The sequence below is a fragment of the Xenopus laevis genome, chromosome 3S (genome assembly GCF_017654675.1).
Source record: "Xenopus laevis strain J_2021 chromosome 3S, Xenopus_laevis_v10.1, whole genome shotgun sequence".
Taxonomy (NCBI): domain Eukaryota; kingdom Metazoa; phylum Chordata; class Amphibia; order Anura; family Pipidae; genus Xenopus; species Xenopus laevis.
The window spans coordinates 45,805,114-45,821,549 of record NC_054376.1 but is presented as its reverse complement, the minus strand read 5'-3'; the positions used below and the strand labels follow the sequence as shown (position 1 = coordinate 45,821,549).

The window sequence follows — 16,436 nt, the reverse complement described above, 5'->3', positions numbered from 1 at the left end:
TTCCTGTTTAACAGAAAGACTTGATAGTACTGAATGATGTGCACAGAGTCATGGGTGTTGATGCATTGGCTTCCTCCCATCCGCTCACATCAAAGGAAGAAGAAGTGAACTCACCTTCTGAAATTAGTGCCCTTTTTGACTCCATCGCTTACAGCAAGGTAAAATATACTTTAGTTTTCTAGCCTTCTGTTTAATAAGCATCAGTAGAGAGTAATAGATATTTAGGCAGACTAAGCATTCCAAATAGAGAATGCTTGTCTCAAAACCTTTTTACTCTTGAGCCATAGTTAAATGTAAAAAGAGCAAAACAAGCATGGAAATAGTTGCCAATAAGGACTGTAATTGGCAATTTGGTAGCCCCCGTGTGAACCAGTAGCCTACAAGAGGGTCTGTTAGGCAGTACATCTAGTTTTTATGTAATCAAGTCAAAAATTAAAAAAGAAGCACTTGCTTTGAGGCCACGGGGAGCAACAAGAAAGGGTGTTGCTCGTGAGCAACTGGTTGGGGAACACTATTCTAAGCTTTCCTTTGGAAAACCGTTGGTAGCAAACAAAATTGTCATCCTCCTCCCCTGTTAGTAAGGCAGAACAGTGGTGGGATCAGAAAATCTACATCACATTTCTCCTTTTTCTCTAGGGTGCCTCTGTCATCCGAATGTTGTCTGAATTTCTCACAGAGCCTCTGTTTGTTAATGGAGTGGCGGTAAGTTTCAGCCATTATAAAAGAATGGCATTATCTCATGTGATAAATAACATTAATGATAATATTCTACTTTTTTAGAGTTACCTTAAAGGGTTTGAATACAACAACACTGTATATAGTGACCTTTGGGCACATCTGCAAAAGGTAAGCATAAAAGCAAGCACTGAATCGTAATCAGGTTGTAGAAACAGACCTGAATATCTGGGAACAGTGTGTGGCAGGGAAGGTGTAAGAACACTGGAAGGACAGTCATAGTTTATAAACTGTAGTGTTCAGCATGTTGACCATATAATTAATCTCAATCACTTTCTATGAAAATGTTATTTTAACAATGACAACATCATCAACTTCAAATTCAGGTGCATAGGCTCTTCATTGGCTTAGAAGTAATGGGAGGCATTATGCCAATGTGAGGAGATCTGCAAACACTAAAATACAGAAATCATCATTTTCTAGACTAGTCTTAATAGTGATTACATTTTGGGCTGAAACACTGTAACCTGCAGCCGCTAAAAAAAACAATTTCGAGCTTGACACTAAAGGCTTGGCGCTGATATTTGTACAACAACAATATCTGGGGAACTTCAGGTTAGCTATGTGCTATGTGAACTGGTTGGAAAAAAGTAAATGATGTTATAGAGGTCTATACAGAATTAATAATGTATGTAATGATTTCCTTTACAGGCTGTAGATAGTCAGGTTATAGTGAAACTTCCACTGACCATCAACCAAATCATGGATACGTGGGTCCTACAAATGGGATTCCCGGTGGTGAAAATAGACACAGCAACTGGAACAGTTACCCAGAAACACTTCCTTCTTGATCCTGACTCGGTGGTCACACGGCCATCACCATTTGGGTATGGATGAACACAGAGATAATCTGAAAATTTGCCAATTTATTAATAGCTCCAATGCATATTTTCACCAAGAGTATTTAGTAAATAGCATTATAAAGATAGAGCAGCACTTCTGCATGTCATTATCAACATCAAATCATCCACCCTAATATCTCGCATATGTTATTTCTCTATGGTATAAATTCACCTGCATATTTTCCCTGATTGTATATTCCCATTGTATGGGGAATATATGCTAGATAATTTACACAGCAGCCCTCTTGATTCCTCAAGAGAGCAGTTTTCTTATCCTTTATGGCTAACATTTCACTTATACAGCCAATGGCACATATGTATCTTTTATTTCCTCCTGAATGGGAGCCCCCTCGGCATATAGGTTGGAAAATGTAATTTTACAAATATAATCTTTCCCTTAAATTGTGTTGATTATAAATATGTTTTCTATTGTAAATTTCATGTTTCATGTTTTTCTAACTTATTTTTCAGTTACAAATGGATTGTACCAATCAGTTATAAAACATCCAGCAAAGTTGGCAACAACATATGGCTCCAAAAAGAATCAGGTTGGTATTGAAGGGAGTAGCATAAGGGTGTCCATCCTCCAGCCAGCCCTCCAGCCTTCAACTTTCAAGGAATTCTGGGATTTGTAGTTCATCTATTACTCCCCTGGTTTATACATTCTTCGTTTTTTCAAGTGCATGCCCACTCCCTGGCCATGTGCCACGCTTCCTCGATGAAGCACTGTCACACACAGAGAGTGCTGCATATACAATAAGGTGCAACTACAGCTTCCAAAAAGCAGAAGGAATTGTGCCTCTGGGCACAACATGTAGTACATGGGGGGCTTTTCATATGTCTTTTGGGCTTACACCTTTCTCAGAGTCCTACCCAAATGTGCAATGATAGTGTTCTATGGAATACTATCACATGGAAAGCAAAACTCTTTGGGGTGCCAATTTCTTTGACCTTGAATAAAAAATCACTTACTTTTTTACCTTGGGCTAGTGCTCTGTAAAAAGATGCATTGGCCTTGGGTACTTCTCCTCTGATGACCACCAGTTTACCATCTTCAGTAAATTTTATTATGCTTAGCATGAGGTTGGTTCAGGCCAGCTCCTTGAGAAATTCCTAAAGATGGCAGTGCAGCATCAGAGGAAGAGTGCCAATTGGAGTAAAAAAATTGCGTTCAATAAAGTTTTATTGTTCATTTAATATAAACAAACATGTTTGTAATTTAGAGGTTGGATTAAAATGGGCAACATGGTAAATTGTGTTCCCTTGAGACACGTGGAGACACAGGCACCAAAACGTAGTCTGTAAGATCTATATGGTATGGACTTGCTGTGCCATGCAATTATAATTATATAATGAATAAGGTATTCCCTATTGTATAATATAAGGATATTATAAGTCACCGACAAAAGGATAAACAGGATAACATAGATTCCCTCTTTCTCTCTCTCAATTTCTTTCACTTTATTAGACACTGTTAATGATTTTAAAATAACTGGAAGTGACTGGCTTCTGGTAAACCTAAATGTCACCGGATATTACAGAGTGAATTATGATGACAGCAACTGGATCCGCCTAATAACGCAGCTGCAAAGCGATCATCAAGTAAGTGACATGTAAGAAACAGAGAGCCACAGGGGCATTGTTGAATTCAAAGGAGGTGAGCACCTCGCCTTAAAAGGGAACTATCATGATAACTGAAATTGTATATTAGCTTCATCTTGTTGATACTTTCAAAATGTAATCTAAGATTCTGTACAGTTTCCGAAATAATCAAGTTAATCTTCATGATACCCTTCTAAGCAATATGTCTCTCTATCAGCTGGTTTGGTGTAAGAGTCAGATTTTTAAAAGACAGTTTTAACAGTTTTGTAAACCATAAAAAATAGGCCACTTGTGCATTGAGAAAGCCGGTTGGGCTCTCCAAGTGAAGGAGAGAGCAGCAGCAAATCTCTTTTCTAAGACTACTGGCACACTAGGCTGATTCTTGCTCTGGTGTAGCAGAATGCACTTTGGTACTGAAATATGCTCTGTCTGCCTGCACCTGGGCCAACACAATGGCTCTGGGTTCAAGCACAACAATAAGCTGATGGGAGCATGAGGACTGATTCTCAATCTGCATTTTTCCGCCTGGTGTGACAGTAGCTGGTGAAGAGGAAATCTGGCAGGGCTTATAACAAGAGGCAATGTTTCAATTAACTATTTTTCATATTGTGTCTCAGGCAGTTCCTGTTATTAACCGTGCCCAGATCATTGATGATGCCTTTAATTTAGCAAGGTGAGTATGTCTCCTGTCCGCTGTGCCTGTGCTAATATATGTTGTCTGAGCAAATAATGCAAGTGGAAGTTTTTACTAAAATCCTAAACATGGCCACACTACAGGCAGTCTTTAAGGTAACCAAATGCAGGGAGGTATGCCTACCCATTTGAGTTCTAAAACTTGTGGATCAAGGCTATGGTGGGCTCCTCACTAAATCCTCTTCTCAGTCTACTGACTATCCCGGTCTATTACTTACTTCTATAATCAGACCCTGATTTATGAAAAGGTGCAATGGCCCAGTCATAGGGTGGCATGATTTTAGCTGCATCTGGGCTCACACATTCCTTCATTGCTAGAGACCCCAGGGGTACTGGGGACTGGGTGTGCAGGAGATTTTAATAGTTGCTTGAATCTCCTGCCCACCAAGTTCCCCACGGGCCTGTAGGAATGAGGTAGTGCCAGCAGGGGCGCTCCACCAATGAGGCGAGTTGAGGCACTCGCCTCAAGCGGCAGTACCCCCCTGGTTACCAGGGTGTCAAAAATGCCGCTCCTGGTAACGAAGAGGTGAATTTCTGCTTTTCAACGAATTTCAACATGGACCTCTCCGACCCCTCCAGTGTGACATGGACTGTCCCCGACCCCTCCGGTGCTGAAGAGGTGAGTGCCGTGGGAAAGGGTGGGGCAAAAGGAAGGTCGCCTCAGGTGGCAAAATGACCAGGATCGCCCGTGAGTAAACAGAGAATGCATGTTTTTTTGCATTTGGTATCTGAGCCCTCTTGTATTAGACTTTATTCAAAGATAACTGAAATATAATTATTCAATTATAATTGGAACATACAAACACTCTTATTGACTTCAGTTGTATGCTTTATGTTTCAGGGCAAAACAACTAGGCATAACAACAGCACTGGATACCACTAAATATATCTCTGCAGATAGAGAGTACATGCCATGGCAAGCAGCTCTGAGCGGTCTCAGTTACTTTACACAGATGTTTGATCGAACAGAAACTTTTGGATCAATGAAGGTCAGAACCCACTATTATGCTTTGGTGTTTGCGTATTGTCCCACCTGTGCTGCAGCAGCTTTTTTCCCAAATTGGAGGATATTTAAGAAGGAAAATATCAAAGCTGCACCGAGGAAAACTTCTGAAATCTGGGCAGGCTGTGCACAAAGTTGACTGTCTGGTTCAAAACTGGACAGGTGACAACCTTGTGTAGATCGCTGGTATGGCCCAAGGGCCAAAAGATTGGATCAACCCAATAAAATCCATTATCTGGGTGACCAAATATCTAAATATCTTCTCTTTAGTGATATAGGAGAATCTAAGAGGGAGCATTAAGTAATAACTAAAACCATTCTTCAATTGTGCTATATTTTAATATTCTAACACAAATATGAAACTCTGGGAAGATAATCTGTTTTGCAAACATAAAGCTGCAACCCCCAGGCAGGCAAAGAGACTGTTTCCTCTGTTGTTATGTCTTTAAACCTGGAACAGCATTGCCCTCTGTGGGATTATGTAATGAAAGATGAAACGTTTGATGCAGGTCTAGTCATCAACCAATCAACAGGTAGCATTTTGTTTGCTGTTTAAAAGCAAACATCTAAGTAGTTACTATGGGTTACTGCACCAGGAAAAAAATTATGCCTTGAGGGGGGGGTAATGTTTTTTTTTTTGCACACACATGTCCTGAATATACATTTCATTGAAAATGCACAGTGAATATATTTAACCTCACTTGTATAAAAGTCACTACATTTGCCCTGGTGCAATAACCCATAGCAGCCAATAAGATGTTTTTTTTAACAGGTTACCAGTAAATGCTTCCTTTTAGATTGTAAGCTCTTTTGGGCAGGCCCCTCTTTACCTTTTGTATTAGTTACTGGTCACTATGTATGTAATTCTGTTATTTGTATAAACACATTTATTTTACTGTTTTACTATTTTATTTTTACTGAAAGATATGTTGGTGTTCTAAAAATACACGTTATTATTATTAATAACTCGATCAAAAGGGGCCGCTCCAGTTTACACTCCCTTTTGCTGCTCCAGTCGGGTGCTCTGTCTGCAGCGTCCCCGCTGCTAAAAATCACATAGAGGTCTATGTGGTTATTATTATTAATGCCTTTTAATACATAACCCACTAAGAACTTTATCTGCCCCCCCCCAAGAAAACACATTATCTTCCATCAATCAGTAAATAACAATCTCTCCGATTTATTTATCTCTACAGAAATACATGAAAAAGCAAGTCAAGCCATTGTTTGATTATTTTGCGCAAGTGACAGGCAACTGGTCAACACGACCAGTATCTCTCACTGATCAGTAAGTATGGATAATAACTACCTAAGTATGGATAATGTCTTGGTTGCAATGTTCAGTAATGATATAGCCACAAAGCCAGATTCTGTCCCTTTACTGTATACCGTGGCTGTGTATAAACTGGGTATGAGGGGAGGGGTGCAGATGATCTAGTTTAATATAATAATATAACAGGGATGTTCATCTATGGACTTGTATTCCTTTTGCTGTCAGTGAAATGCTAAGTTATTATAAATAAGAATAAAGTACCCCCTAGAATTGAAGTACTTTTTAAGGATTTAGTTCTTTTACATGGATCACGGAGTTCCAGGGTAACTTATAATATCCTGATTTATATATATTTATAAAATATATTTTTCTGTTTGTATTTGTAGCTTTTGTGTATTAAAAAACACTTATTTGTAGTTTGCATCTTTGCAATGCCCTTGCTGCTATAAAACTGGTTAAACACAAAATATTTTTTTAGATAATGTTGTGCAACCTTCCAACTGCAATTATTTGCTGAAAGGGCACCTATCATAGATAGAATGTTTCCCCCAACAAGCGAGAGAGCAAATCAAACTTTTTTTTTAGAAATGGATTGGGTGAGTTCATGCATTTTTTGCTGATAGTATTCCTTGTTTAGGTACTGTGAAATAAATGCTCTCAGCATTGCCTGTAGCTATGACGTAGAAGAATGCTTAAAGCTTGCCTCGGATCTCTTCAATGCATGGATGGCCTCCAATTCAACAAACAAGTAAGGATGCTTCCCATAGAAAAATGTAACTTTTTAAACTTTAAAATGTTCTACTTTGTCTACTGCTGAAAGCCTAGGAACTGATTTATGCTCGTTCTATATTAAATGCAGAGGAGGGATTGGGAAAACGGGATTACAAAATCACCTTTGCAAATTAACTAACTTTCTGTACATTACATTATTATCACAGCTTCTCTGTCTAACTAACGTTTCTCATTCCTATAAAAGCATCCATCCGAATCTGAGGACAAACGTTTACTGCACTGCTATAGCACAGGGAGGCGAATTGGAGTGGGATTTCGTGTGGGAGAAATTAAAGCAGACCGATATTGCACAAGAAGCAGACAAACTAAGAACAGCTCTAGCCTGCAGCAAGGAGCCCTGGATCCTCAACAGGTAGGCACTGGAATATAAATATATATATATATAATACTGAATAGGGACTAGAAGAAAAATTGCAGTGCTTTCTACATGTAACCATTCTCACAATCCTCCACATATGGCGCTCCTATATTTTCTTGGCCTGCCAGACCTGGGTTTTACAGCAACTGTGCCTGTGGACTTCCATTTCCTGATTACATTCCTTACACTTGAAACTGACAGTTTAAACCTCTGAGATAGCTTTTTGTAGCCTTCCCCTAAACCATGATACTGAACAATCTTTGTTTTCAGATCTTTTGAGAGTTGCTTTGAGGATCCCATGCTGTCACTCTTCAAAGGAGAGTCAAACAGAAGCACAACTTGCAAATGGCCACCCTAAATATTGTTTCTCATTATTGGATACACCTGCCTATTAAGTTCAAGGCTTCAAAAGCTAATCCAACCAATATGGTGTTGCCAGTAATCAGTATTGAGCAGTCACATGCATTCAAATTAGCAAAATTACAATGCACAGCCAGGTTTTGACATTTAACTGTTATCTTTTTTGTTGAGAGTGGAGTAAATTATTATTCAGGCTGAGAGGGGTTCCCAAACTTTTTCATATGACTGTATGAACAACATGACAGCTGAGCATCAGGGCAGCGTATAAAGGCAAATACAGGTGTGGGACCTATTATTGAGAATGCTTGGCACCTAGTGTTTTCTGGACTAGGAATATTTAAGGAATTTGGATAACTATATATTTTACTCAAACGTCTACTCGCCTACTCAAAATTACTGTATTTGAAACATTAAATAAACCCAATAGGATTGTTTTACCTCTAATAAGGATTCATTGTAAATTATTGAATAAATAAACTCATACTTTATGCTCAGTCGTATCAATAAAAAATAATGGTAGATAAACAATATATATATATATATTTATATATGCTATATTCACATATACAGTAGCTCTCAGGAATATGCAATATTTAAATATCCAAAATAGGTTCAATAAGATAGTTATTCAACTAATACAAACATATGGTTAACTAATTATGCAGTCTAAACCTGTTAATATCTGAGAAGCCTCTAAAACAGAATTAGATCCCTTTTATAATTTTTTACTGTTTGTTACAGGCTGCTGGAATACTCACTGGATTCAACGAAGATTCGCAGACAAGACGCAATCTCCACCATCAGCAGTGTTGTAAATAACCCCATTGGACAAAGTCTAGCCTGGGACTTTGTTAGAGCCAATTGGAAGACACTCTTTTCTATGTAAGTATCTCTTCTGCTAAGGAACAATATGGCTACAGGTAAAGGCTGTCAAAGGACAAGTTGGTGAATTTATCCCCCAATCTTCATTTTACCACATAAAGCAGTTGCCTTTAATTTTTTTTAAATCACATACTGTATACATGCCAGAATATAGGTATTATTGAATATGCATCTTGAGTTGGCAGCACCATGTCAGCTTAGAAAATGAAATGCGCACAATTAGTTTCATGGAGTTAATTATTACACCACCATTAATTTTGCTCTTCTCACACACATGGGGTATGTAACCCACATTTTCCAAGCAAGTCAACTAATAGTGACGTTGTCTAAAATGCAAAGAAATGGGAACATTTGTTCTAAGATAAAGCCTGTGAAAAAAAGCTGCTTTACCCCTGGCAGAATGGATATTCTCTGTGTCATTCAGCCATATTTGTAACATACAGCTGCCCCAATCTGGGTTTGTGGACAACTGACTGTTAACCATTAATTTAGCAGTTGCCTGCAGATATAAAGAGAATATCCCAATACACAGGCACACGTGGGACTTGAGGTGGCCATACACGGGCCGATAAAAGCTGCAGACAGAACGAGTCGGCAGCTTATTGGCCCGTGTATGGGGCCCCACGACGGGCTTCCCCGATCGAGATCTGGCCGAAAGTCAGCCAGATCTCGATCGGATGGGACTAAAAATCCCGTCGGATCGCGGCTGCATCTGTTCGTTGATGCGGTCCCGCAATCCGACCGCCCGTTCCCTAGGATCCCATCAGATCAGCCCGATATTGCCCACCTCAAAGTGGGCATATCTGAGGGAGATCCACTCGTTTGGCGACATTGCCAAACGAGCGGATCTCTCCATGTATGGCCACCTTTACTTACTCGCCTCTTCCCACTGTGTACAGCTACTGTATTCTCTATCCATCTGTAATCACCTGTAACTGTTTGGCCTTAGCAGAGAACAGTATGAAAAGCCACAACCTTTTGGTAAAGTATAATGAGACCTGCCTTTCTGCATGTATTTAGCTATGATGTGTCATTGTTGGAGCACTCATCAAGCAAGTGTGGATTTGTCCATGAGCACTGCATATAGTATATGACTGAAATATGCTTTCTCTTGTTCAGAAGCCCTGGGCAGTGTAAATTCTGCCTCCACTGCTGACCTTAAAGCAATAGCCTCTGTTACTAATGACATGCATATCTCTGAGAAACACAGCATTGAGTTGCTATAATTGAGAAGGGTTTGCCAGCATTATACCAGCAATAATATCATTAAAACTGGTCTATTGCTTTATATGTGCTTCTTGCCTGATTGGTCTAACTGCCCTCTGACACAATGCTAAGCCAAAACACCAGGCAGTTGACGGTTATTTAGATATTTGCTGTGAGAAACTACATTATATAAGTCTTTAAAATAGTTACAGTATATGTAAGCATAACATATAACTACTAAAAATCAAGCATGGGCACAAACACACTTGAGTAATGTCTTCTATTTCCTACAATCAGGTTTGGAGAGTCCTCTTTCTCTTTTGGGAACTTGATTGAGAGGGTGACACGGAGATTCTCTACTGATTTTGAATTGAAGCAGGTGAGTGCTCATAAATGCTTTGTCTGGGCCAACTGTTACGAGATAGTGACACCAGAAAATAAAAATTTTATATATGTATCATAACACTGTCTTTGAATGCTATTTATAATTTTGCCATACAAGTATTTGCCTGATGCTTTTACATTACCTTCCTACCCTGTTCCTCTATGAGGGGGCTGCTATATTTGTGCAGCAGGATTCTATTAGTGTTAGAAACTCTTACTGACAGGTTAAGAAGTGACAGTCAGGTTGGCAAAACAGTCAAGGTTAGGAACTTCAGATAACAATTACTTACATAAGCAGAACTTTTAGCAAAAAATTAACAACTTGACCTATAGGTAACTTTTAACGTAGATGAATATTTTGAAAATAAAATGTTTAGTTTCAGCATTGCTGTAAAGCACTTAAATGCAATTTTGGATATGTGTGTGTGATTGCTCCCACATCATCCTGCATTGCTGTCTATGAGAGACACCAAAAAAAGTGCTTTTCTGGTGATTTTTCCTAAAAATATGCACTGCTTTGCCATGGTTCCCAGTTCATTGCTCTAATAAGCTGCTATGGGTCCCTATTTGCCAGTTTGTGACATCACAATAATCAGGTGAATAAAAGAAATACTATACTTAAAGTCATACTGACACTAAAAATGTTCTTTTCAAAATATTAATCTACATGAAAATTTGCCTATTGGTCATGTTGATCGTTTTTCTCTGATAGTTCTGATTTTGTAAGTAATTGTTACTTAAAGTTCCTAAACCTGACTGTCCCTTCTTGTCAACTGTAACCTGTCAGTTAAGGTTTCTAATGCTAACAGACTCCTGCTGTACAAATATGGCAACCCCGTCATAGAGAAACACGGGAGTAAGAAAGGTAATGTAAAAGCATCAGGCAAATACTTTTATGGCAAAATTATAAATAACATTAAGAAACAATGTTATGACAAATGCAAAAAAAGGTTATTTTCTGGTGTCAGTATTCCTTTAAATACATTCTGTTGTCGAGGAACAATGGCCAGGGGCGGATTAATGCCTAGGCTATAGCCTAGGGGCCCACAGTGCTAAGGGGGCCCATGCGGAGGCACAAATGAGATTCGACTCACGAGTTCCCCATCATGTTCCACTGCTGGAGGCAGGGCCGCTCCTGCCATGAGACAAGGCGAGCTGCCAGTTACAAGGGGCAGCAAAATGCCACCTCTTGTAACTTTAAGAGCTGAACTTCCGGGTTTTAACGCAATTGCCCTCAATGCACTAGCGCTTCTGCCCCCCTTTGACCCGATCCGGCCTTGTGCACTCTGTCTGCGTTCTGCACGGAGAAAGGGCCGGGACGGGGATGGAGCGGTGGGCAGGACCAGAGGGGGGCAGGGAAAAAGGGATAGCCTAGGGGCCTCACTTATTATTAATCCACCACTGAGCATGGCATGATCAATAAATAGAGAGATAAGCTAGAATACAAAGCAACATTCAGTTGCCTGGAGAGGTCAATAAACCAGGGGATCTATGTCCCCAACCAAACAATCTTCATAAGGACCTGTGCAGAGCCACCAAAGAGCCAATGGGGTTCCTGGGATTTGTAAAGGGCCCTAGGCCAAGTCAGATATATTGTTGGTTCTGGACTTGGACATTTACACCATTACACTGGATAAGGCAGACATTTGAAGTGCAGTTATGTAAAACATTTTTAAAAGAAAATCTTAAAAAAATAAAACACGATAATCTGATTTTTTTTTTAACATGGTTAACTATATGATAATGATATGATGATGATGATAAGTTAATTAGGGTAATAACAGATATTATGAGTTTTAGGATAAAAAAGTATAACAAGAAACCTGTCAATATTAATGAACTCGTTATGTGTTCTACTCTGCTTCTTCTCTAGCTATTGAAGTTTAAGACTGACAACCAGAATCCTGGCTTTGGAACAGCATCACAGGCTTTGGAACAATCCATTGAAAAAACCAAAGCAAACATTAATTGGGTAAATGAGAACAAAGCGGCAGTAAAGAAATGGTTTGAGGATGCAGTAAGGAAGTCCGTGTGAAAGCCAAGGCTTCAAACGTGCGCTGCCCCCTGTTGGAATGGTTTCTTCTCTCCAATAGATTGTCACACTGTGAGCCAGATGCCTTAACTCCTGACATGCTGCATAGATGAGATATACCTTGCCCAATTCTGACACCTGCTACTTTTGCACATAACTATATTCCCATATTCATGGGCTTCTATGAATGAACTTTTAGTAGAGACTGGGAAGCTAATATACTGATATACAATCTGATAGGAAAGGCTTTAATCAACGATGGTAAGAAATCGACTTTGCTGTGCTGCTCAGGGTTTTGTTGTTTAGTTTCACCTTAAAAGGGTCCATGTCCAATTGCAGGCCTTCAGCTTCTGTATATGACCACTGCCAGCTTCTCCCATGAGTCAGTAGTTTACAGATGCTGGAAACCTTAAACTTCACTTGAATTGCCTTAAACTCACATTACACATCTTGTCACCTCAACTTTCTCATTTAGACTTTCCTCTGCTATCCCTTCCTATTCTAATTAATAAGCATTGCTTAACACACAGACACCATTATTGGATAACACACTCCTGTCCAAGGTGAACAACAAAATGCTACGTATGACAATAATCCAAAGGGGCAAATAACTTGGACCATTTATTTATAGTTTTCCGATCTCTGTGTAAATCTTTTTGTAAATAATAAAGTATAGACTTTTCATACAATGCTAAATGAAGTACCTGGGAAATGCAATTAAGTGTCCATATCTTGTTGCGCAAAATCCAAGAATAAAAATGGATATGGAGAAAAGAAAGTGACTCTGGAATATCTGATTGATGTTATTATAGTATTTCAGTTTCCATACTCGAACAAGGGACGATCAGATCAGACGGCTATACATAGGTTCAGGATTGGGATATATGACTGACCCACAGGTTGAATGTAGGAAATAATTTTATAGAACAAATATTAATTGACAATGTGCTCCTCTTGTCCTGCTGGAAATTCAAGGGCTCCCTTGGGCAGCTTGCATTCACAGAAAAAACTGGAGTGTGCCAGGTGGTCAATAATGGCAATATTGAAGGAGGTTGCAACTGCCTGTTCTGGCCATGGGACCAGAAGAGGAAACAGTGTTTTTGGTAATGGAGGTTACAGGTTCAGGTACCAATTTTCAAACTTATTGGGGAATTGTACAAGTAGGGGTGGACACAGGGGCGCTCCTGGTAACTAAGAGCCGAATTTCCGGTTTTCAACCAGGAAATTCGGCTCTTCTAGTGCAGAGAGCAATTGCGCTCTCTGCACTAGCGTCGTGCAGCGCCCCGACCCCCTCCTGCGCAGAAAATGTGAGCGCCGTGAGGAGGGGTCGGGGCGGCAACGGAAGGCCGCCTCAGGCGGCATAAAGGCGCGGATCGGCGCTGGGTGGACACAATTTATTATTGCTCACTGTATTTGTAAAGAAGCACTTCCATGCTGATCTTAGATTGATTGTTAGCAAGGAGTAAAGGTGGCCATACATGGAGAGATCCGCTCGTTTGGCGATGTCGCCAAACAAGCAGATCTCCCTCTGATATGCCCACCTGGGCAATATCGGGCTGATCCGATCATGGGCCCTAGGGCCCAACGATCGGATCCTAGCGAATGGGAACGGGCGGTCGGATCGCGGGACCGCATCAACGAACAGATGCGGCCGCGATCCGACGGGATTTTTAGTCCCATCCGATCGAGATCTGGCCGATCTCGATCGGGGAAGCCCGTCAGGGCCCCCATACACGGGCCAATAAGCTGCCGACTCGTTCTGTCTGCAGCTTTTATCGGCCCGTGTATTGCCACCTTAAGTCCACTGCTCTGCCAGGCAACTGTAATCCTAGTTGCTATCCCACTCAGGGAACATCATGGTTAATGAATATCGCTACCTCCCACGCTGCAAACTATGAACGCTTTCTATCAGCACAGTGAGCACATTTATTGCAAACCATTTGCCAACTTTATCTTTACATTTTAAAGTAGTAAAGTCAATTTGTCCATTTTTGTCTATGGCTTCACACACACATTTATTACATGATCCTAAAAAGAAAGAGCACTAGCCCTTTATGTCTTGCCATAGGCAGGCAAGGATGTATGGTTTCTTAATCTTAGTGATACTAAGGAAGTGGTTCCAAATGCCTGTTGGGCCACAGAAAAGAAGAATCATAAGTGATCCCATTGATTAAAGTCTCTGAGGCAGCACAGATGGAGTCACGAAATGGTGGTTCAAGGCAAGAGATGTAAAAGGGCAATATTTATGTAAATATATATTCCAGTTTGGTAAGATTCTTTAATATGTCATTCAATTTGATATAAACTGTCTGTTGCTTAAGTATTCATTTTGGGGGTATAGTTTTCCTTTAAGCTTTACTTCTCCTTTAAAGGGCACCTGATGGCCAAAAATATTATCCCCAACCAAAGGTGCAGACTAATAGAGACTGCACTTTAGTTGGGGGTAGTTTTTAAATATTGCACCCTGCCAGCGCAAAGCCACCCACCCCGGGATGGAGCTCCCGGTACAAGCGCCATGTGGGGGCACATGCATGCAAATAATGAGTGAATGCCAAGACTAGCTCATAAAGCGCATGCACGTGACGTCAGAAGTGCATTATGTTCATGTGCTAAGCACATCATGGCTGCTCGTGTCCTAGCGCTGGAGGCTCAGGGTTGACACTGTAAGTAGTAAAGTATTGTCAGGGTCTGCCATCTAGTATTTATATTGATCATTACATCTGCTCTTGAGCATTGTAAAGCTGTATAATTATTGGTCTGTATTGATATAGTGCCACACATTTACACAGCCCTTTACAGACATTATTCATCATTCCCCTCAGTCCCTGCCCCAGTGGAGCGTGTACCCCATGTTCCCACCTTCACACAACACACTTATGTCATCCATTTAACCTGCCGTTATGTATTTGCACTATGGGAGGAATCCAAAATCCCACCAGAAACTCACGAAGACATAGGGAGAACATAAACCTCACGCAGACATAGGGAGAACATAAACCTCACGCAGACATAGGGAGAACATAAACCTCACGCAGACATAGGGAGAACATAAAAATCAAGGGCCTAGTACCAACCACTGTTCCACCCTGAACCAAATAAATAAACACACAGTTATCCAGTCACAGATATATTTTAATGATAATGAGTGATATTTCTTAATGCAGGTGGTCACTGGGTGCAGGTCAGTCAAACATAGAGCTCATCCCATCACTAGGACTGCTAGGATCCCATCACTACAATCCAGTGGTTTTCGTTCTCTTCACATTTGTGCCCATTTAAGAAAGTATGGGCAGTGACCTCACATTCTTTGCCAAATAATGTTCTGAAGGGCAATACAAATTGGTCATTACATCAACGTTTGTATTTAAAAAAATATATATGCTCATTGGGAAATGTGATATGTGACCTGTCCCTGCTCTAGGCTGTCCCAGAATAAACAGAAAATCATGATATCTTCATACTAAGATATTGGTTCCACGGGCAGCCAATGACCCAGATGGCCAGATGGAAGCTTTCTTGCAGTGATGGGCCTGAATACTGGCGCTAGGGTTGCCATCTATGCCAGGTGGAAAAACCCAAACAAAATGGACAGGGCAGATAGCATTGCGGATGGGGCTCTGATGTAAGGGTGGCCATGATGACATCAGAAGGGGACACAATGATGGCTGTGAAGTTATGAGACCAGGGCGGGATTTTTGCATTACTTAAATGCAACTGGCTGGATTTCTGTCCAGACAGAATGTTTTGAACAGATATCCCTTTGAATACCTGATCTCTATCTTTATTCTGCCTAATGAGTAAACCCAGTCCTTTAATTTCTGGTATGGGATTTATTATACAGAAATCAGTTATCCAGAAAGCTCTGAAATACAGCAATGGTAATTTAGAAAACAATTTCTTATTTTTGATTGATTTGCTGCTGTTATAATAAGAAATTAAATGCACTTGATAATAACTAAGCCATGCTGAGGTGAGCATCTTAGTATTTCAATATTTTCCATATATTGGCCAGGTTATTGTCCAGGTTTCAGAAGGCTGAAAGGGTCAAAACCAAACAGGTGGCAACCCTAACTGGTGCACATAATTCCCAACCACATAGTAGTATTTCTAAGGGCATTTGTTTGGCAACCTCCTCATTTGCAATCATACCTGATCTCTACAAGTAGATTGAGTATTCGGCTCTGCTACCATTCAGACTGTATATAAGGTACATAGCATGGATAGCAATAGCTTCATATAAGTGATGTGCGGGCTGACCTGATACCCGCAGGACC

General features: G+C 40.3%; 1 protein-coding gene across 2 annotated transcripts in view; it reads left to right on the top strand.

The window, feature by feature from the left end:
- The window catches only part of anpep.S (alanyl aminopeptidase, membrane S homeolog), a 47,600-nt gene extending 34,660 nt beyond the window's left edge, over positions 1–12,940 (top strand). For both annotated transcript variants that reach the window (XM_041588246.1, XM_018255341.2), the window contains exons 8-21: positions 15–158; positions 637–702; positions 781–846; positions 1,387–1,562; positions 2,049–2,125; positions 3,046–3,179; positions 3,797–3,852; positions 4,714–4,861; positions 6,072–6,163; positions 6,786–6,896; positions 7,125–7,292; positions 8,400–8,540; positions 10,044–10,125; positions 12,004–12,940. In XM_041588246.1, coding sequence (XP_041444180.1) covers positions 15–158; positions 637–702; positions 781–846; positions 1,387–1,562; positions 2,049–2,125; positions 3,046–3,179; positions 3,797–3,852; positions 4,714–4,861; positions 6,072–6,163; positions 6,786–6,896; positions 7,125–7,292; positions 8,400–8,540; positions 10,044–10,125; positions 12,004–12,165 — 1,623 coding nt within the window. In that variant the 3' untranslated portion in view covers positions 12,166–12,940. The remainder of the gene's footprint in view (positions 1–14; positions 159–636; positions 703–780; positions 847–1,386; positions 1,563–2,048; positions 2,126–3,045; positions 3,180–3,796; positions 3,853–4,713; positions 4,862–6,071; positions 6,164–6,785; positions 6,897–7,124; positions 7,293–8,399; positions 8,541–10,043; positions 10,126–12,003) is intronic.
- The last annotated feature ends 3,496 nt before the right edge of the window (positions 12,941–16,436 follow it).